We start from the raw sequence: 23,301 nt of genomic DNA on the forward strand, positions 1-23,301 counted from the left end.
CAAAATGAATGAATGAATGCAGGACTCAGGGCGCGGCCTACACGCAGGGAAAGAGCGCCCAGTGGCATCTGCCCCTCCCGCCGCGCCAGACGACGCGCCCTCGCACGACCCCTCTGGCACGGAACCAGCGAACGTGAGCCTTGAGCGCGGGAGGCGGGGGAGGGAAGTAGGGAGGGAGGGAGGACAAGAGCCCGAAGAGGATCCGGTCTCCCATTCGTCAAGACGCCACAAGGGGTGGGATCTTCTTGCAGAAGTGCGTCGCGCATTGGTTGATCTCTGGACTGACGGTTGGGATTGGCCATGCCTCCCCAAAGGCGCCCTCCGCCAGGAGGCGGGACGAGTACGAAGGGCGTGGTCGGCACTCGGTCCCGCCCCAGGCGTTTGGGCTCCCGCGCGAGATCCGCGGTTTGCACCTGGGACCCCCCGCCTCGGGGCTGCTGCATGGGGCTGCTGGGGCGGCGGACGCTGCCGCAGGCCTGGTTGGGGCGTCGGAAGGGTTCGAGACGCGGTAGGTATTGGCCGCCACGGGTGTCGGGGGTTTGCGGCTGTGGAGGCGGCGGCCCAGGCAGTCCCCGCCCGCGCGGCCCGGCCCCCTGTGCCCTGAGGTCTCTCGGGGTCTGCGAGGCCGGGCGGGCCGCGGGGCCTCGCGTCCCCCACCGGGAAGGGTACAAAGGCTTTCTGGGGGCGGGGGCGCTTCGTGCCTTCGCCTCCATTTTATAGACGGAACGGCGGGTGCGGGTCGCGGCTGGGGTCAGGGCGGAGAGGCGGGAGGCCGGGCTTGGAAAAGCCGAGCGCGGCGAGGCGGGGCGGGGGGGCGCGCGCGCGGCTAACGCAGACTCGCAGCCGCGCCGCCGGTGGGCCTCTAACTCCGGGGTACTCACTGCCCCTCAGGGCCTCGCTGCAGGAGTGGCCTGTTTACCCTGCGCCCAACCGGTGCCCAGACGCCCCGGCAGTAACCAGTCTGACCCAGGCTAACGCAGAGAGCCTGTCTCATCGGCTCGGGGTCATTCCCTCCGGAAAGATGAAAACGAATGATGCTCTCTTGTCGCCTTGAGTGCAGCTGTTCACGGCTGCCGGGGGTGGGGGGTGAGGGCACGCAAGATAGCTCACTCTTATGCCTAGAAGGGCCACCCTTTCCAACTGCCATCTCTAGAACAGCTGTATGCAGCCCAGGGGCACATGTCCTAAACCTATTTCAGGGCCTTTGTAATTGCTGGGTTGAGTTCAGTGTATTGTTTGTAATAAAAATGAGCGGAAACCTGCCAGAGCACGTTGGACCTCACTGGGAATTCATTGGGGAGTTGGTCTGAAGATAGCTGGCATTCATAAAGATCCTAACAGTTCCTACATCTAGGGTATGAAGAATGTTGTTAAAATGCATGACAAAGTGTCAGTCAAGAAGGCAAGGGCCTAGGGCTTGGTTGAAAGAAGTAGAGGTCACCACTTCTCATATCTGTTTTTTCCACCACTTAGATCAATCAATTCTGGGCCACTTAGTACAGAAAAGAGCAAAGTACTCAGCTTAACCTCTTTGGGAAAGCTTTTTAAAGCTCTTTTCCCTTCCTACAACTAATAATCACTCCCTCCTTTAGGCTACCTTCTGCTGCTCTATTGTGGTTTCCCCAGCCCCTAGCACAATGCTGGAGCCCAGAAGGCAGTGACTGAAGGAAGCCAAAAGAAAAACAAAAAATCAGCAGCATAGCCAAAAAGTTTGCCAAACGAAAACTTTAATTCCTTTAACTTGGACCAATTCTTGCAGGGTAGAGAGACAGTTGAGCTCTGGCACTCAAGTCAAATAAGACTTTAGCCCTTCCATGTTACTCTACAAGTGATTAAACTTTTCTATGCCTGTTTCCTCATCTGTAAAATGGGAGTTAGAATAGTACCTATTCCATGGGTTCTGAGGATTCAATAAAATAATTGACATAAAGTGCTTAGTGTAGTTCTTGGCACATTGGAAATGTTCAGTAGCTATTAGCAGTTGTTAGGATAAAAATAAACAGATACTTGAACAGATTCACTAATAATAAATATTCATTTAGCACTTGACCCTTCAGGATCTGTCTGCCTTTGGTCCTATGTGTTTCTTGATTTTTAAAAATAACTTTAAACCTTTTCAGATCCCACCCCAACCTCCCCCAGTAACAGTATGTACAGCATATCCTGTTTTATTGTGCTTCACAGATGTTGTGTTTTATACAAATTGAAGGCAAGACCCTTCAAGCAAAAGGATTACAAACTTGCTTTATTGCCATATTCATTTTATTGCTGTCACCTGGAACTGAACCTACACTAGCTCAAGGTATGCCTCTATTTCTTAGAAAATTAACTCTTTATGCTTTTAGTCTCACTATCCACTAGAGATTGATGAAGTACGAAATAGCATTTTGGCAAGTACGATAGGGGATATGCTCAAAATGTGGCCTCTTAATCAAAACGAGCAGAGTAAATCAAATGGGGCCTTGTGTGGCTGACACAAATTCTTTTAGGATGGTTAGTTTGGCCAGAGAGAGGCAGAACTTGTGGAGGTGGACTTGGGTGGCTTCTCTCCTTAAAACAGATCTGTTCTCATGAAGAAACTGGTTCCTGTCTTTAAAGTTGTTCATAAACATTGTGAAAAGTGTGAGAAGTCTTCCTGTTGGCCCTAGATCTATTTGCTAGACCTAGAGGTTGCCTATATAACCTCTAGGGGATATTGCCTCACTTCCAGGTTTTCCTGTACCACTTTCTGGTTGCAGGAAACAGGCTAAGTTATACATTTCCTTCCAGCTGTAGGTCCCCTTCGCACATCAGTTTCTCATAAATTATTTGGAGTTTCCAAAACAAAACCACTCTGCACTTGTAACTATCGCAGGAGAATTCTGATTTCTAATTCTGCTTTTACTGAAGCCACAAAGAATCTTTAATCCTTTCTTGGGGATGCTGTTCTTTCTGGGGACTCCCCTTTAGCCATGTCATTCTGTAATTAGCCATTTAAAATCTGCTACAAGATGTGAGCTTTTTCTAGTATCCTATTGGAAAAACAGTTAAGGACAGGGCCATACATTTCCTTCTGTGTGCCTGACTCAGTGAATGTGTGTAAAGCCATTATAGTTCTGCTTCACAGTGCTAAAATGGGCTTTCTAACGTGCTTACCTGTCATCTGGACATCTTGCTAAAATTTAGATTCTAAGGTATGAGGTGGAGCCTGAGAATCTGTATTTCCAACAAGCTGTACGATGATGTAGATGTGGTTTACTCAAAGTGAGTAGAAAGGTACTAACACAAGTATCTGCATTTGCTTTTTAGAAGTACTGATAAACAGATACTGTTTTCTTATGGTATAGGGATGAAGTCTTGGATTTAGGAGCTTTTCTCCCCTATTCTGTTTTTAACAGTTTCTCTATTTGGTTCCAAAAATAATTTAAGGACTCTTTCTAAGATATGTTATCAGTGTAACAGGATTTTTAATAAAAGTAATTGAGGCAGATACATTAAAAGAAAAGGGAGGTGAAGAGTAAAATCAATAAAAAAAAAAAATGAGTGCCTCTTTGTTTATTTTGTTTGGGTGGGACTATAGATCTGGTCCTGAGCTTTCTAGCAGTCAAAGCAAAGAGGAACTTTTTTAAAAAATCAGTTTTGCCAATAACTATAAAATCAAAACCAACTGGCTACTGGGTTAAACAGCTGTTTCTCTTACTGAAACCAGAGAGTTTTTGTCTCATGGGTTCTCTAAGAGGATGCTTTGGTTTTGGTACTTGAGTGACATTCTTCATAGCTTCTCTTGAGAAAACTAGTAAGATTCTTATCAGTCTTCATATGTGTATCCTGATGGGCTCACAGCAAACCATCAGTACAGTGAAAGCAATGGCCTGTGGAACTGGTCCAGGGCCAGCTTCCTGCGACAGTAAGAGCTATTTTTGTTCTAGGGAAGCTGTTTTTCTGCCTTGCTCTTTGGTGGGAATGGACATGTTCAGTCCTTAATATCCTTGTACTTTGAGCTTTATTGGATGGGAACAGTCTACTGACTACTGAAGAGGCCTGAGAGCTTGGGGTTGAGGGGAGGGATGGCTAGGAGCTCAGTCCTAAGTTCCTTGTAGATGCGGCAGTTAACATCTCTTTAAAGGCAACCGAAGACCTCTCATGACAAATTAGAAGATTGGCCCTGCTGTGAGGCTGTCCGGTGGTCCCAGTCAGCCAACTGGTGGGTGGGTGGGTGAGTGAGTGTAAGGGAGGGGAGAGCAGCCTGGCAACAGCCTTCCCAATGCATTGATATGGAAGGACCCAGTGGCTCCTTCTAGGGTCCTGAAGGACCCTTTTTTTTTCACTCTAAACAAAAGGTGGGGAAGCACCCTAGGGAAAGGGGACTGGTGGTGCACGAGGATGCTGAGGATGGCATTAGCCCATTGGAGACACATCTGCCCCCCTGCAGGTTTGAGCCTGTTCTTCCTTTTCACTTTGCTGTGCTTTCACCAGTAAAGGAGGGGAACATAGCACTCATGGTGACCTGCCTTACAGGGAAGGACAGGACTGTTGTCCAGGACTAAGGGGCTTCAAGCTTCTACAGCCAGAGAAGGAGCAGGTGAAATGGCAGTCACTTTTGGCCATTGGCCTCCCATTCTCAAACCTCCAGCCATAGCATTGCTGGCATCCCCTGCTCTGAGGCAGGCCTGGGCCTCTTATGACTGCCCCTTTTGTTGGCCTCCTCCACATATGTCTTTACCCCCTTTCATGCTGCCTCCCACGCATAGATGGGCTTTTGCCTTTAAGCTCCTTTCTCCCATCAATCTAGTTCCCCCAGACTCCTTCCAGCAACCTACAGTGCTGGGTTCTACCCCACCTCTCCCCCCTTTTGTTGTAGGCAGTTTCATGTTCTTAGAGAAAGGGCAGCACTGAGAGCCTCTTTGTCTGGTTCTGTGGTCAGATTCTGCCCCAGTGTATGCGTGACATTTGCCACTTACACCTGTAGCCTCCTGCAAAGATAAGGAGTGTCAGGGCTTTGGCCCCTGAACTGGTAGAGCTTGCTGTGTCAAGTGACACCTCACTCTGGCTGGTACAGGTGGCTGTCTGCACTCAGGTACAGAGATGGCCCTTCCCAGACAAAGTTGGTATAAATCACATTGTTTCCAAGGGAGCTCATGATTTAAAGAACCCTAGGAAAGTCCTTTTTCGATCGGAGAATTTGAGTGGTTTAGTGAAGAGAGGAACATCATCCTTCCCCCCTAGTTCCCAGTCCTTCTTTCTCCATCCTGGATCGCAGCAAGTGGGAGGACGCCCTGGCCACTGTGACAGGACTGCATGAGGGTGGTGCAGCAGACACCAGGAAGGGTCAGCTGTCCGGGCTTACGGAGTTAGTGTTACCACATACGTGATGTGTGAGCATATTTTTACTGTAGGACAGGAGTAAGCCAAGCAAGACTACATCACTCCTAATTATATCTGGTAGGTTGCACCACTTCTACAAATCCTGGAAACTGATGGAGAATTTTAATAGCAAAGGGCAGGTGGTCCCCAGAATATCCTTGTGTGGCTTGTCTCTTGGTTTGGCCAAGGACAGGGCAGATAAGGTGTGTACAGACCTTTCTGAGATGGGAGGGTTGAATTGTTCATTGTCTGTGCTCTGAGGCCTCCAGTCACTCAGTCCTACCTACTGGTGCTTCTCTGTTAGAAGGCCACCTGAGGCCTCTGCCCACCATGGAGCTGCTAACCACCAAGAACACTGTAAAATGTGTGATCTAAGAGCAGGGAAACCCCACACAGAGTAGTAGGTTTAAAGCTACTAACTTGGGACAGTGTTGGCCCAGCCTAGCAAGTCATTTTCATCAGTTTGAGCACCATCAGGTGCTTTGAAAAGGAGTAAACTGTCTTTGGAAGGACCCAAGCAGAATCCCACACCTCAAACCTCATCCCAGATTGTCAGAAAGAATGATGTGTAAAATCTAGAATCTGGAAATGAGGGCTGGACCTTCATGCAGTATTACAGATGCCCACCTGGTAAGTTGTGCATTTGCTTGGCGACTGTTTCTTCAACATAATTAGTTTTTTGTTGTTGTTGTTTGTTTAATCCTCACCCGAGGACGTGCTTAGAGAGAAAGGGAGAGGGAGAGAGAGAAGCATCAATGTGAGAGAGAAACACCAATCAGCTGCCTTTTGTATGTGCCCTGACTGGGGATTGAACCTGCCACCCAGATATGTGCCCTGACTGGGAATCAAACCTGCAGCCTTTCTTTCCATGCACAGGTGCTCAGCCAACTGAGCCACTCCGAGTAGGCTGATTGATGTTTGAAAAATTGTCTGCCTTCAGCAGTCATTACTTCAAGGAGTTTTCCCTGATTATCTCTACCCCAGTTGACTTCTCCCTTTTGTTTGTATTCTGTAGCATCTTATATACAAATCAGAATGATGGACTTCTTTTTATTCTTTTCTTTCACATGTGTCTGTTCTCATAATAAACTTGTGTAGTGCAAGGGAAAACACAGGATTTGTCAGGCAATTAATAAGTGAGATTATGAAAGGAGTACTTATCCAGACTGAGAAAATAACTGCCTATAATCTGTCTTTTCAGAAGTGCCATTTCCAGCCCTGGCCAGTTTGGCTCAACAGTAGACTGTCAGTCCATGGACCAATGAGTTGCAGGTTCAATTCGGGCCAAGGGCACATGTCTCAGTTGCAGTTTGTCCCCGACCTTGGTTGCTGTTGTGGGGGAGGCAACTAGTTGATGTGTCCCTCTCACATCCGTGTTTTTGTCGCTTTCTCCCTTTCCCTCTCTCTCCCTCCCACTCTTATCTGAAGATAAATAGAAAAATATCCTCGGGTGAGGATTAAAAAAAAGTGCCATTTCCATGAAAGTCATTGAATTTCAGACCTTCTTACCTGGTTGCTGAAGGGCCTCTAATAACACTGTTACCTAGTTCAGGTTTGTATGTATACTTGGAAGTTACCTAGAGATGTCTCCTGCATAGTTTTATAGTTCTAGCTCACCACCACCCAGGGGTAAATGGATACCTTCTATTTTGAATAATGAAATCCAGACAAGACAAAAAAATTCCCCATCAAAACAAAGACAGATCATTCATTTGCACCCCTGTGTTGCCCCAGCATCCTCTTACTCCAGCCTCTGTTGCAGGACCACACCCTTTAGTAGAGGGAAGAGTAGGGGAGTGAAAGGGGGATTAGCTGCCACCTACCAGGGCCCAATATCAGCCAGTGAGTTTAGGAATGGAGCAGGAAATCGAAACTAGGGTCCGTGGGCTAGGTTCAGTCATCATCCTGATTTTTCCAGCTCATGGGCTCAGCTTATCCCTCTAGTTGTGAAAACAGTCGGCCTATACATGTATTCATGTGCAGTTTCTTAAATCACCACAAGGTGAGGATGTGGCTCCCTGCAAATCTGTCCCAGCACGACTTGGTCACTCATCTCTGTCCCCTCCACCAATCCCTTCCCTCTTTTACTTTGTGTGCCTCTGTTTTGTACCTTGTTTCCTAGTTGGTTCATAAAGGCTTAGGTTCTGGAGTCATACAGTTGTAGAGTGGAATCTCTCTCAACCTTGGCTCCCCGCTGTGAAATGAGGATAAGAGGACCTGCCTCCCATGGGAAACTTGCACCCTCACATGCTGCCAGTGGGAGTGTAAATGGATGCCACCCCATAGAGGGCCACTTGGCCAGCATCTGCCAGAAGTTTACATGCAGGTACCCTTCGCCACAGCAGTTCTACTTCTGGCTGTTTAGGCTGTGGGTGTACTAGCATGTGTGCAGATAGTATGTGTTCATGGCTGTTCATCTCAACATTGTTTGTAACTGTGAAAGACTGAAAATAACCCAAATACCCACTAGTAAGGGACTGGTGAAGTTAACTAGAGTGCAGTCCTATGGTGGAACACAGTACTGAGCCGTGATACAAAGAAAGAGGAAGCTGTCTCTATTGCTAAGGAACAGTCTCCAAGATATTTTGTTTAAAAAGAAAGAAAAGCAAAGTTCTGAACAGCGTGTCCTATACAGTTTGCTATTTTTATGTGAAAAGAGGGAGAAGGATGAAATATATTTTTGTTTGTCTGCATATGCATCAGATGAGAGACATACACAAAATTAATGAGGCAACCTGTTTTTTGTGGGAGTATCTAGTAATAAATATTTTGCTTGATTTATATGAAATAGGCTGCTTTTTCTCCTTTGGACTTTGTTCCTTGTAACTTATTACACTGCCTCTGTCTCACACACAGCCTCCATGACAGTGATGGCATTAGCTGACACTGTGCCAGGCACTGTTGTGATGCCCCCAGTCATGTGATGCACTAGCTCATTTTAGGGAGAAACGGACAAGGGCAGAGGGATACTTGATCTAAAGTACATTTTGTATTTTAGCCATATATTGAACTTGTTAAAAAAAAATTAGGTTTTCTGATTGGTTTCTGCCACATATGGTGGTTGTGAGACATAAATGAGAGTACATGTGAAGTATGTGCTCTCCTTTAGGGTGGTCTCTGAATTGGTCTGGAGCCTCAAGTGCCCAGGCAGGCATGGCAGGACCCTCTGGTACGGGCAGTCTCCAGAGAGCTGTCCTCACACGAGCCGAGCAGGGTGAGCCCATGTCCACAGGCTCCTCCACTTTCTCAGACCTCCCTGCTGCCACCTGTTTGCCATCACTCACCTCCTGATCTCTGAGGAAACAGGGCTATTTGTGTCCAGGTTTTAGCTTCGGGGTTGGCCCTCTGTACTTCAGGCAGCTGCTGGAATCCTGGGTGCTGAAGGGTCCCTCGCCTCCCCTTCCAGTTCCTCCTGGAGTTGTGTCCCAGCAGCAGCCCTTGCCTGCACACGCAGGCCTAGAGGGTCTCCCTCTGTTCCCACAGCTCTTACTGCAGCCATCCTGTTTTCAGATCCGCCTCCTAAATTGTTCCTCCTTCCCTCCCAGCCTGCCTTCTGCCCAGTGTATTTCTCTCTTTTTTCACAACCTGCTCCATGACCTAGGGCATGGTTTCTGTGCTTTGAGGGGCTCCTGTTTTCTCCACAGAGCAGACTGGCCACTGTGGGAACACCTTGGGTTCAGCCGAGGCCTGGGCATGCCCTGACATGCTCCTCTGCAGAACAGAGCGGTCAGAGCCAGGCCAGAGTCGCCTGCTGATGGGCGTTTCAACAAGATCCACAGCTGGGCTGGTGCAGCCCAGCCTCTTACCCAGTGGGGCTGGGCTGAAGAGACTGGGACGAAAAGGTGACTTTAGTGAGGACCAAGCCTTGACTCTGATTTGGACCTGCATTGACCCTCCTGGGTACTTGCTGCTGGGACTGGTGCAGGCCACATAGAAGCAGAGGACAAAAGATTGTGCTCCTGCCTTCCCTTTGGAAGGGTTTGGGGGCCAAGGAAAAGCTGGACCTGGACCTCTGTTCTCTGAAGGAGTGGAGTAGCCATCATTTGTTTTCCTTTGCCCCTCCACCCCCAAAAGATGTTTTTCTTAATTATTAAAAAGCAAGGTTGCCTTGGACACAGATGTAGAAAATTTATCTTTTTGTCTCCCTTTCCCAGTTTATAGGAAGCTGAGGACTTAAGGAAATTCGGACTTAGGGGCGTGTCAATGGCCCTGGGAGAAGAAAAGGCAGAGGTGGAGGCATCCACGAACACAAAGGCCCCATCCTGTGGGAGGTGGAGCTGCAGGGAGCAGGAGGTGGACACCTCAGGGCCTGTGAGTGAGGAGCAGCCACCATGCCTGGAAGTTGAAGGAGGGCCTGCCTCCCCTGTGTTGGGGGCAGAGGGCCTTCCTGCCCCTGCCTGCCACCCCTCTGGAGCCTGCCAGTCATGGTCCAGCAACACCAGCAGGGAGCCGGTAGCTGGTACATCTCAGCCTGCTCTCAGTTGCCTGCTTCCTCCTGCCAGTGTGGGGACTGGAGATCTGCATTCTGTGGAAAGCCAGGTAACTACTAAGGTCAATGGGACTGTAGATTTACCTAATGCTGTCTTTTGGGAGGGTGTTCCAGCATTTCATTACCATCTTACACGCTGTCTCTGTCCCTGTGCAAGGTGGGGCACTGGGGGAGCCTGGGTGTGGCGATTTCTGTTTTACAGGTTCATCTGGACAATTGGGCTTTGGGGTCAGAGGGGGCTCTCTGTCCATAGTATCTCCTGTTCCTTAAGAGACTGGTGACCTTCTAAGAGCCAGGGATGCTATGACCAACACCTGCTAAGCAGAAGGCTAGGCCAGGAAAGTTTGAAAGGGGGAACCATGCCCTGTTCTGATTTGGGGAAGGAGGGCCCAGGGCTGTGGTCTCTTGAGGGCTTTGAGACTGTATGTCCTGGGAACCCAGGAAACCTGGCAAAGCCGTGGAGCCCCTGCGGTGGGCAGCACTGTTGCTGGGCAAGGAGAATTTCTTGGGCCCTCTGCAGGGCAGCCTTGCCTTGTGGGAGTCAAATGGAGCAGGGAGTCCTGCCTGTGACCTCAGGCAAATCACCAAATCTTTCAGGCCCTTTAATATAATTGGGAAGGTGACCTGCAGGACCTGTCCCTCCCAGCTCTGATGTCCTATTATGTTCTGCTTGCCAAGGCCTTTCATGGGAATGGCTTTGATCTTCTGTGTCGTTGTGGCCTTGGCTGTTGCATGCTGCCCCTATGGAGCCCCATCCTGCATGGAACCTCTGAGCGTGACTATGGGAGAAAACAGAAGCTGGCCCCACCTGCCTGGGAGCCAGAGCAGTGGGAGGCTCCGGGAACCTGTGAGTCAGATTCAGTGAGGCAGGAAGCAAATAAGCCAAGTGGGCTGTTTCGTGATATGAGTCGGGTGCTTATTGTAACTCCTATTGTGTGTGGAGCGTTCACTCTGTGCTTTTCACACACGAGCTCATTTAATCCTCGTGACCTGAGGAAGTGGTACTATTACTATCTCCATTTTACAGGTGTGGGAAGCAGGCTCAAAGTCATCTGGAAGGTGGCACGTAGGGGTTTGCACCAGGTCTGTCGGGGTCCAAAGCCCATGGCCTTAACCACTGTGCTGTTGGCCTCCCTTGGGCAAGTTCTTCATCAAGCAGATTGAAAACTCAAAGTGAAAAGGCTGAGACTAATGGCTCATTTTGCCATTGTTCAGTTGCCACTGGCATGCGAGCTGAGCTGAGTGGGTTTGGATGGCTCCTGTCAGTGACTGATTGAGGTTTCGTCCACCTAGTTCATGGTTCCAGAAGGCGAGGCAGTGTGTTCCACCTTCCTCATGCTAGAATACTCCGAGTTCTGCTCACAGGCAAGGGTATCTGTGGAGGAAGAACTTGAAAGGACTGAGGGTGGCCTCAGCTTGGGGAAGACAGTCTGCTTCCCGAGCGGACTGGAGACTCCACCCTGCCACTGGCAGCTCTGGTTCGTGCATCAGGTAGCAGACTCTTCATGTCAAGACCCCTTCTGAATATCATCTGGGCTCCCCAAAGAAAACTTCAAATTTGTCATCTAAGAAATAAATTTAGTTTACTTATTTTCCCTTTTTCTTCCCTCTTACCCTTGCAGATGGAAGACACCAGGCTTTCTCTGTCAGAGGAACTACCTCAGACTGTCACTGTTCCCAGAGCCACAGCTCTTTGCTCAGGACATGATGCTGATACCGAAGATGAGCCATCCCCAGTTGAGTCTCCGCGGGTGCTGGACCTCAGCCAACAGCGTCACATCTCAGGTTTCCCTTTCTCGTCAAAGTGGAGGTCCATGGGGAGCCCAGGTGCCACTGCTCCTCCATTTTCCGGCTGCAGTGTCTCTGCCTCATCCCCTGGCAGCAGTTTCCAGAGTCACCAAGAGAAGGTGGAGCCTTCAAGTTGCTCTCTTGCCAAGGTCTCATCCTCCCTGGAGCTGGTCGGCCCCCAGTCGGCCCCCTCTGTGGTGGGACCTGGGCCTCAGCTCCAGTGGTCTCCACAGCCTGTGTCCTCTGGGGGTGATGCTCCTGGGCTGGGCAGGAGGCGCCTCTCCTTCCAAGCTGAGTACTGGGCCTGTGTGTTGCCAGATTCCCTGCCACCGTCCCCTGACCGCCACTCCCCGCTGTGGAACCCGAATAAAGAGTACGAAGACCTGCTGGACTATACTTACCCACTTAGGCCCAGGCCTCGGCTCCCAAAGCACCTTGACAGCCAGGTGTTGGCTGACCCTGTCCTGCAGGACTCAGGTATAGACCTGGATAGTTTTTCTGTCTCCCCAGCAAGCACGCTAAAGTCACCCACTAATGTTTCCCACAGTTGCCCACCAGCAGAGGCCACTGCCCTGCCATTCTCCGGGCCCATAGAGCCAAGCCTTAAACGGTGGCACTCTGGAGTACCCCAGGAGCAGGGCAGTGTGGGGTTGGCCTCTTGTAGCCAGCTCATATCTACTCCCAGGGCCAAAGGCAGTAAAGACACCCCTTGGGAAAGTAGAGAGCCACCCTTGAGGGACGTGAAGGACTGGCGGCCTGTGGGCAAGCACCTCGAGGTAGGCCCTCCCCAGCTGAGGACATGGGACAGAGGATGGTCCTCATCCGGGCCAGAAAGAGAGAAGTGGGCAAGCCAAGGCAGCCAGCGCCCTGCCTGCATGGAGTCTGGGTGGAAACCAGAAGAAGAGTTGGAAAGTGACGATGAGTACCTTGCCCTGCCCACTCGGCTAACGCAAGTTTCTAGCTTGGCTTCATACCTAGGTTCCATTCCCACTTTGGTGACCCTGCCTGCTGGGGCTGCTGAAGGGCAGAGCTCCGTGGATGTGTCAGACAGTGATGTGCCCACTTCACTCCCGTCGGACTCTAGCCAAAGCCAGCTTCCATCTGGAGCTGCCCTCAGAAGGTCTGGGGGGCTTGAGAGGCAGAACCATTGTTTGCTACGCTCCTTTCTCTGTGCAAGGGACTCTGCAGGGGACGGCAGTCTGGGGAGCAACCAGGCACTGGGGGTCTCCTCTGGACCTCTGAGAACACGCTCCTCTTTGCCAGTTATTTTGGACCAGCAGGCATTCTCGGACCCAGATCCCAAAGGGCAGCCTCTTGGGAGAGGAAGAGAGCAGGGAAAAGAATCACTCGTGCAGTGTGTGAAGGTAAAGTCAACATTGTAAGAGTCTTGTGTAGAGGTATCTCATTCCTTCCCCTAGCCCACTAGTATAATAAAACGTAGCACTGAGCTTGTTTCGTGTGCCAGGCACTCTACCCAGTAAGGACTATGGTTCTCATTCCAGTTAGAGAAGATGGCAGCAAGGGGTTAGACAACATGTCCACTTAGTAGTTAGCAAGGGCTGGAACCTGAGCTCTTAACCACTACCCCAGGCTGATTCCTAAGGCTCTTGACCTTGAAGATTCAGAGGTCTCTGTACAAGAAGGGTCTGCTCAGATGCTGTTAGGAAGCACCGGGCTAAACAAAGCAAGTGCTCTCTCGACTGCAGGACTTCTCAGAGCTTCAACTTTTAATAAAAAAGTGGTGGAACTGCAGAGTTAGGGGCTATTAGAAGTACCATTTCTTAGACTTCTTGGCCACTGAGCCTTCTCTCACGACCACCCATTTTATCTGGAGATAAAATTAATACTACAGGGAACACAGTTGTCAGTATCAGGCTGATATGAATTTGAATCACGGCACTGCTGTCTTTGGAATTCAACTCAGTCTCTTGAGTTTGCTTGTTTTCTAAAATGATATGTACCACTATGGGGTGTTGGGTGGATTAAATGAAATCATTCATATCAAGGGCTTCGTACAGTCCCTGACACTGGTATGTGTGGCTGTTTTCACGCATGCTGGGAAAAACACAGGTGCGCACATGGAGACCGCATCTGCACCGCAGCAGGGCAGCCGGCCAGAGGGCCGCGTACCCATGAGCTGATGCTGCAGATGGTTCCTAGTGCTCGAGGAGGGCTTTACCCTGCGTGATTTCCCATGCCAGATTTCACTTGTACTGTGAAGCAGGTAGAACAAATGTTAGCACGTATCCTCTGTGATACAAGATAAAGGAATGGGGAAGTAAAGTGCTTGGCTGACGGCCTCCATAGGGTGAGTAGCTGGCGGAGTCTAGGGGCCCTGCTCCCTGAGCAGTGTGGAAGCAGAATGGACATGCAGCTTTCATTCAGGTGTCAGCCATACATTCAGGGTAGTCATGATCAGTCATTTATTTTATGTCCACATTATTTCCCAGGAACAGACGGTTAGCAGGGGTGCTGACCCAAGAACTGGTATCTGTGGCAGGCATGCCTCTTTTGAGCTGTTCCCCTTCCTGCCTTCGCCTGTTCGGCTTTGTTCCCTGTTCGGAGCTGGCTTTTCTCAGCCTGTCAGTTTTGGTATCACGTCAGCCTGAAGGAACACAGAACCAAGGTGGGGCTGTTCCTGGGGCCCTGGCAGAGGTCTGGAGTTACGGGATGGAGACAGGGAAGGACAGAGGAGACTAAAGCCTCAAGTGAAGGAATGCTCTGGAAAGGTGCACAGTCCATTTCCGAATCCCCTGGATATTTTTAGCCTTTTCAAAATGTAAACAGCATGTGTCTTATTTGTCTACACAGACATTTTGCTGTCAGCTAGACGAGCTGATCCACTGGCTGTATAACATAGCAGATGTTACCGACCACTTGACTCCACCCAAGTCCAGCCTTACAGGTCTCAAGTCTTCTCTGCAGCTTTACCGGGTAATATGTGGTCCTGGCTTCTGGCTGTCCTCTCACGAAAGGGGGGGCTAAACCACTTGATAACAAAGTAAAAGCTCAAATGATTGATGCTCAGTACATTGGGTTCAGTTGACTCTTACCTGAAATCTAATCATACATAGGTCCTTTTCAAATTCTTAATGCCGAAAAACTAAAATGTATCAGTTATTTCCTAGGCCAAATAGAGTTTGAAGAAAATACTTAAGGGCAATTTCCATTGTAATTTTCCAAATGTCCCAGGGATTAATAAGCATACATCTGAACTGTTAATATGGCTTATTAAAGTAAGATTAAAGATACAGATTTCTTAGTTGCACTAGCTACATCCCAAGTGTCCGATCACATATTCATTTGGTGGCCACAGTGCAGAGAGACATTTCCATTACCACAGAGTTTGTGTTTGGTAGCACAGACTGGTATATAAGTATTTGAGCTAAAATTGTACTGACTTCAGAATATACTCAGGACATTTTGATGACATTTAAACAAAGATACGACTCAGTTTGCTACTCAGTGTGTTTTGTTTTGAGGGGTTTTGCCTCTTTTTCAAAAAAAAAATTGAGGTTTCGTTTAACTTTAAAAATCTCTTTAATTATGGTTCTGATTACAACTTTGGATCAAATATATTTAGGTGACAGTTTGTGCCTGCTTTTCTGGCCTAATTATCAATAGGTCCCCCTTCATTCCCAGAAGTATTCTGAATTGGATGATAAATTACAGTTATCCTAAACATAACATTAACTTTGACTGAACTACCCATGGCTTCTAGCATGTCTGGTTGGCCAAACCTTTATAATATCTAATGGAGGAGCAGGGGTATTTGTGGTCTGAGCCAGATGATAGTCTAGGAAGAGTTTTTCTGGGACAGTTCTTTGAATTTCTCCCACATTATAACCTGACCGAGTGCCTTCCCCAAAAGAGGGCATGACTTACTTAGCCAGGGGCCATACCAAGCTGGGCTGAGCCTAGAGCTCACACCACACCCAGGCAGGATGGAGGGCCTTTGTTTTCCAACTCGGAGCTAAGTAAAATAGGAGGAGCCATGCCTGGGTGGGCTAGCTGCCCTACACTACTGGGAATGCTGTTTCTTGCTGTGTGGGAGTTCTTGCCCAGAGTACTGAGGAAGGCTGAGTATGAGGGTCCTCCGTGTGCTGGGCCCACCCCCAAATGGCCCAGGGGCAATAACACTGTGGGGAGAGGAAATTGTCCTTGTTAGGTTTACCTGGGTGGCCTTTCCAGAGTACCCCAGCCCCATCAGAGCAGATGCCAAATAAGACAATTCCATTGCCTCTATTGTGTCCCTTTTAAGTCTGGTGCCTCAACTTGCAGGCTAACCAGAAGCGACTATCTTGCTTTGTGAGTAGAGCTAAGATCTGAGCTGGGAGTTATATCTGCAGCTCAGTGAAACCTAGCCCTCGTGTCACCCACACAACTGTGGGACCACACAGAATGGTGCATGGCTCGTGCATATGTATGAGCTACCTTTGACCCATGCTGAGACACTTAACATAAGCATGAGTGTGGGTACTTTATTTTATAAACCTCACTAGAGGATATTTTTCTATTTATCTTCAGATAGGGAGGGAGGGAGGGAGAGAGAAAAATGAATGGGAGAGGGACACACTGACTGCCTCCCGCACGACCTCGCCAGGACCAGGGACAAACTGCAACTGAGGTATGTGCCCTTGATTGGAATCGAACCCGTGATTCATTGGTCTGCAGGCCAACATTCTAACCACTGAACCAAATTGGCCAGGGCTGTATTCATATACTTTAACTGGACTCTGTCTCGTATACTTTTGTCTTACTAACACAGTGGGTTTGTAGCAGCATGTAAACTATTGATAGTAGCTAAAAAATAAATAATAAGCATAGGTATTAGAGCTGCAGACAGAAATATAGTAAATCCAAGAGAAAAATTATAACTTCAGAATGTGAACCAAGTTTTGCACCCCGTACTAAAAGTGGTCATACACGTGACTTTTACACTTAGTGGCTAAAGGAATATCAAAACCAATCAATTAGTAGGGTTGGTACCTGTGAGGGGAAAACAGATGAGCTGCTTAGGAGACTCACAACTTCCTTGGTGCCTTCCCAAGGCCCAAGGTCCACACAGAATAGGACGTTGAGGGAGGACACGGTAGAGGCAGCAGTCCCCGAGTGGTCATGTTAACAGCATCTCTAGTGGTTCTTACTTGCCAGTTCCAGTAGAATAGAAGACTGTGTTTTTAAGAGTCTGTTGCCCTGTGACTTTAAAGAGAACCTACCCTGTGAGGTGTGGTATAAGAAGGAAGCCCTGACTCCATGCTGTTGATAAACCAGGCTCTGCCAAGGAAAAGAGAACACTTCTTTTGTCAAAGTATAAACAGAAAAAAAGTACTGACTTTGTATTTACCTTGGGCTTCACAGAGGTGAAGTTAAACTATTACACTGTGTACCTGGAGAACCCTGAAGACTGGTGGGTTTACATTCTAGGTTAGAGGGGAATCAAACTACCTTACAAGGAATCATTTATAAAATGATAGTAATGAAGTTTTTTTCTTTTTTCTGATATGCTATAAGCAATTTAAGAAAGATATAGATGAACACCAGTCCTTGGCGGAGAATGTCTTACAGAAAGGGGAGATTCTTCTTCAGTGCCTGTTGGATAACACCCCAGGTGAGATGCTTGAGACTTTGAATTTAGCCAGCCTGTCAGCAGCAGATCCAGGGACCCACACACTCACTGGTAAGGAGCCAGTAGTGCTAGAGCCCCTCCCACATGCAGCTAGTTGCCTTGGATTCCTGTGACTGCTGGCCTCCGACATCATCACTGCACCAGGAGGCAATCACAGTCACAATGGCAAGCCCGATACAAGTTAGGTGTCAATCTTGTAAGAACAACACTTGCTTCCGCTTTTATCTTTTCCTGGTGTCCTAGTGGGAATGACGGTTTTAATCCAGCTGCCCTTGGTTTTGGCTAGGGTGTTCACAATGGGGAGCCCTCAGGGCTTCCCCTCCTTTCCCAGTGCAGGCAGAACTCTGGTTATCTGCTTTGGGGAAGAATTTCAGGATTTAAGAGTAGTCAGTCTATTCTGAGGGAGTAGAATGAAGGAAGAAGTGGACTGGTGAAGGGGAACAGGGCGGACAGTGGTGCACAAACGACAGGCTGTTTTGTAGGGTGGGTTTCCAAGGTCAGAAAATGTAAAAAATCACTAAGTTTTAAGAGTACATTAAAGCATGTAGTACAGTGCAAGGATTTACAATCGTGTTGCCCTTGCTGGGGGCAGGTGTGATGTGATGAGCTAGGAGAATGCTAGGTTAAAGCTATGAAGTGGTGCACCCAGCAGCCCCTAATTTTCTGTAAGACTAAATGTCCAAGTGCTATAAAGGCCTAGCCATACTGCGCCTCGGATGTGGAGGTGAGCTTTATGCTAGAAGCAAATAACAAGCAAAGCTGGGCAGGACCTGCTGACTTGAGAGACAGTCAGGTTGCACTTTCCTGACCAGAAATAGTGGGCAGGTGCATGTTAAGGAGGTGATATGAGCAGTTTCTCAACCTCACACTATCAACATAGTGGGCCACATAATTCTTTCTTTGGGGCGGGGGGAGATTCTGTGCATGGCAGAATGTTTAGCAGCATCCCTGGCTTCTACCCATTAGATGCCTGTAGCACCTTCCCCATTTGTGACAACCTAAAATACCTCCAGACATTGCCAAATGCCCTCTAGGAAGAAAAATCACCAGGGTTGAGATCTGAAGGCGCTATGGAGCCTCTGCAGGGATTTCCAAGGGCTAGTGCTTATCCAGTGACTTAACGTGAGACTTTGCAGTCACCTGCCCTTGGGAGGCCTTTGTTTTGGCTCTTCTGCTGTTCTCTTACACTGGAGGGTTTTTTTTTGGTTTTGATTGGGACAGAAATTTAGTATGCTAAGCTCTTTGCTACCTGTAATCACAGCAGCATTTTACTGAACACTGTGCCAGACACTGCTGAAGCAGTTGACATATCAATTTTTTCTCCGTTTAATCACGGCCCTGTGAGGTGGATACTAGTATTACTCTCAGCTCAGTGGAGTGGTGGCTTTGCCTTGGGTCACACAAGGAATAGCAACCTGGCTCCAGCCCCATATGCTGGCTCCTGTGCTGTTGTCATTATCTAAGGGTACAGGGGCCTGAACGGGAAGGGAAGGGACTAAATACCAGGAAACTTCCCAGAGGCCACATGTAACAATGGGTCTCTTAAAAGCTACAGGTTCTTTGACCTTCATTTAAAAATCGATTCAGTAAAACTTCAGTGCTTAATTTATACTAAAAACGTCCCATTTTGCCTTTCTCTCAAAGGAGTCTAGAGGTATTTCACTGCCAAAGAGGCTTTTGGGGTTTCAGTGGTTTTCACATATGTATCCAGATTGACACTCTGCCCCTCCCCATCCTGATTGGCATAATCAGGAACGTGACTGTTTTGTGGAAATCACTAGTCCCCTTGATGTTCATGGGGTCTTCCTAGCTCGAGCACGACTGTTCTCTCAGAGAACACTGACCGAGTCCAAGCAGACTCCTCCCCAGCCACTCCAGAGCCTGCTTTCTTCCTCTGCCACAGTATAACGTTGGGGATGGGAAGCCAAATTACTTTCCCCTCCAAAATGTCCCGACCTCAGCCTCCTGCCAAAGGCCTCCCCACGGGATTCTGGCAGGTTTTCACCACAGTGCTGTCTTATACCGAACTCGTTATACTGGATGAAGTGGCTGGAACCCACTGGCAGCAAGCTGAACCAGGCCCCGGTACAATTGAAACATAAAATCTCACTGGGAAAGATTTTATTCCCATTCCCAGATTTCCTAGACTCCAACCAACCATTCTAATATCCTAAAATAGAAGTTCAAAAAAATAAAGGTCCTCTGAATTCCACTGATAGCACACAGGAGACTGAGCAAAGGTCTGGTGAACGTGGAAGGAGCCCATCCCAGGTGCCCTTGCAGGCCAGCTGGTGCAGTCCTCTGCCATGCCTTGCCCTCACAGCTCTCATGAGTTGTCAGGACAGCACTTTGCTCTGATGACTGTGCACTGATGTGGCTTCCCTTGGGGCTGATCTCAACACAGCCAGCCTGTGCTTCTGCCCACCCGTCAGCATCCTCTGCAGATACGCAGCTTCCCCTTTCCCTTCCGCTGCTGGCAGATGTTGCAGCTTTGGCAGGAAACTAGGGAGAGTGTTAACACAGCTGATAAAGGTACAGGAAGCTAAAGCAGCCCTTCTGTTTAACAAAATAAATTTTTTGAGAGAAAAAAAAGCCTGCTGTGTGGGATGCACTCTGAACCTAGCCCATCCCATTATCAAATGAACACTTGGCCTGTAGGAGGGAATCTTGGCCTTAACCAACCATCTTTTATTTGCCTGCTTTTATTCTTTTGGAGTTTATTCATTTAGGATACACACAGGTTCATGAGCATTCCAAATTTTACCAGCCTAACCATACACATGCTCAGTGACAGTCCCCCAGCCAACAGAAGCTGGTAGGACCCTAGCCCTAATCTGGGCATATTTTGCTTTTATTCATTTAAGCCTTCTGCGCCACAAGATCTAGGTGTGCCTTGTGTCTTATCTCTAACAATCACATAATACCAGGCAGCAGTCTCCACCTTTTGGGGAATTACATAATTCCAAAGAGGAGCCAGAGAAATTGTTCTCAGCTTTAATCAGAAGTTAACATAGACCCACAAGTGCAGTAGCATTTCCTGGAGTTCCTGTTAAGAGTGGACATTTCAGACTAGTGCCATGTTCCTGTTTTGTGTAAGCTACACCATTGTATGTTATTTTGAAAATAACTCACATGAATTTTTTGGCCTAATTGTTTTGTCAGTGTTAAAGGATGTCCTCAGGAGGATCTCAAAGCAGCCCAGCGAGCTGGAGAGCCACGCAGATCACCTGTATGACTCTATCTTAGCCTCTGTGGACATGTTGGCTGGTTGCACCCTCATCCCTGACAACATACCAATGGCACCTCGGAGTGTTGACATGACTGGGATTAGCCTGGTAAGTAGAATAACCCAAGAGAACCTCTCTCCTCAGATCCCAGTGCTTGAGCCAAGAGTTATTAAAACAAATAAGAAGCTAGGAGAAGCCCGATACTAAAAAATGGGAGACGCTACCAATGCCAGGAAGAAGCTTGCGGGGCGGGGGGAGTCCATTACTGTCTCACCCTGCTGCCTGCTGAAGACTAGGATCTTCGGAGACCCTAAGCTCCGGTTTCTCCGGTAGCCCCTTCCCCACTGCCCACAGGCAACAGTAGCAAAGCTTACCTATACCTACTTTTTGTGTGGGTACGTCTACACTTATGGCTCTTCTCAGCTCATGTGGTACTCCATCTCCAAGCAACTACTGACAGCACCAGTGCCTTGAAACCCAGTTACTGATAACTCCCTGCACTTCCCTTTCCCACAGAGGGCTGGGGGATAGTTGAGGATAACCTGCCTGGAAACTTAATAGTACAACTTTTCTTCTGATCTCTAGAAAAGTCAAACAGGGAATGATAGGAAGGGGCTGAGAAAGCATAGGGGGTTGGTACCCACTTTAGAGAACAACTGGACCATTACTGTCTCTGAAATTGCCTCACCAATCAAACTGTGGTGCTTAACTCAGATTTTCCAGATTAGAATTCACTGCAGACAAAAAGAAGGTCAAGGATAAAATCCAGGTATGCCAAGAGCAGGGAGTCCATGTATTTGTGTCAGAGAAAATTGATCAAGTCATTTTAGTTCTAAAATGTTTGTTGTCATTTCTTCCTCTGCAGCATTCCATCTATTAACAAATGCTTCTCTGTCTCTTTCAGGCATCTTCTCAGGCAGACATGTAATCTGTCTCCTAAAACCTGGCTGGTGGGAAACTTGCAGGAAGTCCTAGTAAGAGCCATTTAACATTAATTCAAGGGGGAAACTTAACCCTAATGTACTAGCTTTAAACTGTCTTTCTCTTCCTTGAGTAAGGGACTATTCAGTTACTATTTTTATTTAAAATGAGTAATTCCAAATTAAGGTGTTCTTTTGGTGCTTCTCTGCAAAGAGCATGTGGCTTTGCAGTCTTTGATAAAATAATGTTAATGGGCTTACAGGTCTTTCCTCCCCCTCTATTCAGTTAAAAAGAGCAGGCAGAGCACCTAACCTAGTCCACGTGCTGGGATCATGTAAAGAAAGCTGGTATGAGAAAGAAGGTGCCAAACATTCAGTACTATACTCTCAGGTGTACAAGAGGACAGTAAGAGACTAGAAGAGTGAATGGTTAGCCAGGAACTTGGGTCTTTTCTAAAATGAAGCTTAGGTTTATAAATCCCACTTTGAAGATTTTAGAAGAGATTTTAACTCTCCAAATTCATACAAAATTCTGAACCAGTAGAACCTCTACAAATTAGTTTGGGCTGTTAGGGCACCTTTTATCATCTTCGTGGAGCCAACTGCCTGCCTAACTAATAACTTAAAGAAAATGTGTCAGGGACTTCAGGAACTGCCATTGAGCTTCAGCAAGGCTATGAACTAATGATCCACCTTAAGGGTACCTACTCTCCTGTAGAAGAGTAGTCCAAGGTCAGGGAAGGGCACAGTTGTATCACACAGCCTGGTTAACTACAGAAACTAAGGCTATCAATAGTGAAGGAAAAGGAAATTTTTGTTGTTTGGGAGTCAACACTTAAGTACTTTGATAGAAATAAATCTGCCGATTAACCATTTAAAGCATCAATTCTATAGCTTTTTAAAGCAAAATGATCACCTGTGCTGGTAACCACAGATTATGCCAAAACAAAAATTACTTTGTTTTTTCTTTGCCATGAAGGAACAAAGTACATTTCCCCTCATATATTTTTAGTATTATAGTGGGCTAAAACTTAAGGAAAGGGTTCTTCATATATATGAGATAAGCACTTAAAGATCTTTTTCAAACTCCTTCCATATTCTCATTTGAGGAAAGTGCTTTAAAAGGAAGATCTTTTAAATATGTTTATAAAGATTGAACAAGTCATCCCGAACCAAAAGGTGATGTTGGAATAATTACTCTCATAAGCAGACTTTTGATATCCTCTCAGAACAAAACAAACATTTAATACCAAATTACTTTAAATGAAGTTTAGGACTTTTGTTTTAGGGGTTGAGCCACATAATCTATCTATCTTTTTTTTATCCTCACCCGAGGACATTTTTCCATTTTTTGTTCAGATAGAGTGGGAGGGGGAGAGAGAGAGAAACATTGATGTGAAAGGGACACATAGAGTGGTTGCCACCCGCACAACCCAACCAGGGCTGGGGACAAGCTGCAACCAAGGTACGTGCCCTTAGTGGGAACCGAACCCAGGCCTCTCTGGGCCACGGGCTGATGCTCTAACCGCGGAGCCAAACAGGCCAGGGCTGAGCCACATAGTCTTAACACCATCACACCCACTTCCATATGAACTAAAGTCCTATTATTAAATGTAATTTTTCTGCTTTAAAATTTCTCATATTGCATAGTCACTGGGAAGTGATATAAAATTCAGTGGTAGCTATATAAAATTCAGTATTTCAAGTGCCTGCTGCTACTATGGTATGATTTACCATAATTCTTAAGAGGCGTGATCAGAATTAAACTGTATCATGTATTAAGGTTCTGCCTATATTATGATACTCCATATTAATCTTGGTTCCATACATAGACTTTTAATAGACAAAACACCTCCTTAGCAAATAACTGTATATGTAAAATATTCTTACAGTCTAGAGGCAGAC

The 23,301-nt window shown here is 47.5% G+C and overlaps 1 protein-coding gene across 3 annotated transcripts; it reads left to right on the forward strand.

The window, feature by feature from the left end:
• Positions 1-400: 400 nt before the first annotated feature.
• Positions 401-22,796, forward strand: CEP68 (centrosomal protein 68). Of its 3 annotated transcripts, XM_036262619.1 has the most exons (8): positions 401-508; positions 2,185-2,302; positions 9,498-9,882; positions 11,455-12,984; positions 14,432-14,554; positions 17,135-17,231; positions 20,412-20,584; positions 21,381-22,796. In XM_036262619.1, exons 3-8 carry the CDS (start codon positions 9,547-9,549, stop codon positions 21,402-21,404), a joined length of 2,283 nt encoding a protein of 760 aa, XP_036118512.1. In that variant the 5' UTR covers positions 401-508; positions 2,185-2,302; positions 9,498-9,546; the 3' UTR covers positions 21,405-22,796. The 3 variants fall into 3 exon arrangements, with proteins under 3 accessions (XP_036118512.1, XP_036118514.1, XP_036118513.1); XM_036262621.1 differs by lacking the exon at positions 14,432-14,554; XM_036262620.1 differs by lacking the exon at positions 2,185-2,302 and having other exon boundaries at positions 420-508.
• The last annotated feature ends 505 nt before the right edge of the window (positions 22,797-23,301 follow it).

This window comes from Molossus molossus, unplaced genomic scaffold (genome assembly GCF_014108415.1).
Source record: "Molossus molossus isolate mMolMol1 unplaced genomic scaffold, mMolMol1.p scaffold_m16_p_15, whole genome shotgun sequence".
NCBI classification, from domain to species: Eukaryota; Metazoa; Chordata; class Mammalia; order Chiroptera; family Molossidae; genus Molossus; species Molossus molossus.

Bases quoted from the DNA above. Each gene is read 5' to 3' on its own strand.
- CEP68 (XM_036262619.1), top strand. From the start codon at position 9,547: ATGGCCCTGGGAGAAGAAAAGGCAGAGGTGGAGGCATCCACGAACACA. The intron at 14,555-17,134 runs GTAATATGTGGT...ATATGCTATAAG, and splicing joins CTTCTCTGCAGCTTTACCGG to CAATTTAAGAAAGATATAGA. The intron at 17,232-20,411 runs GTGAGATGCTTG...TTGTTTTGTCAG, and splicing joins CCTGTTGGATAACACCCCAG to TGTTAAAGGATGTCCTCAGG.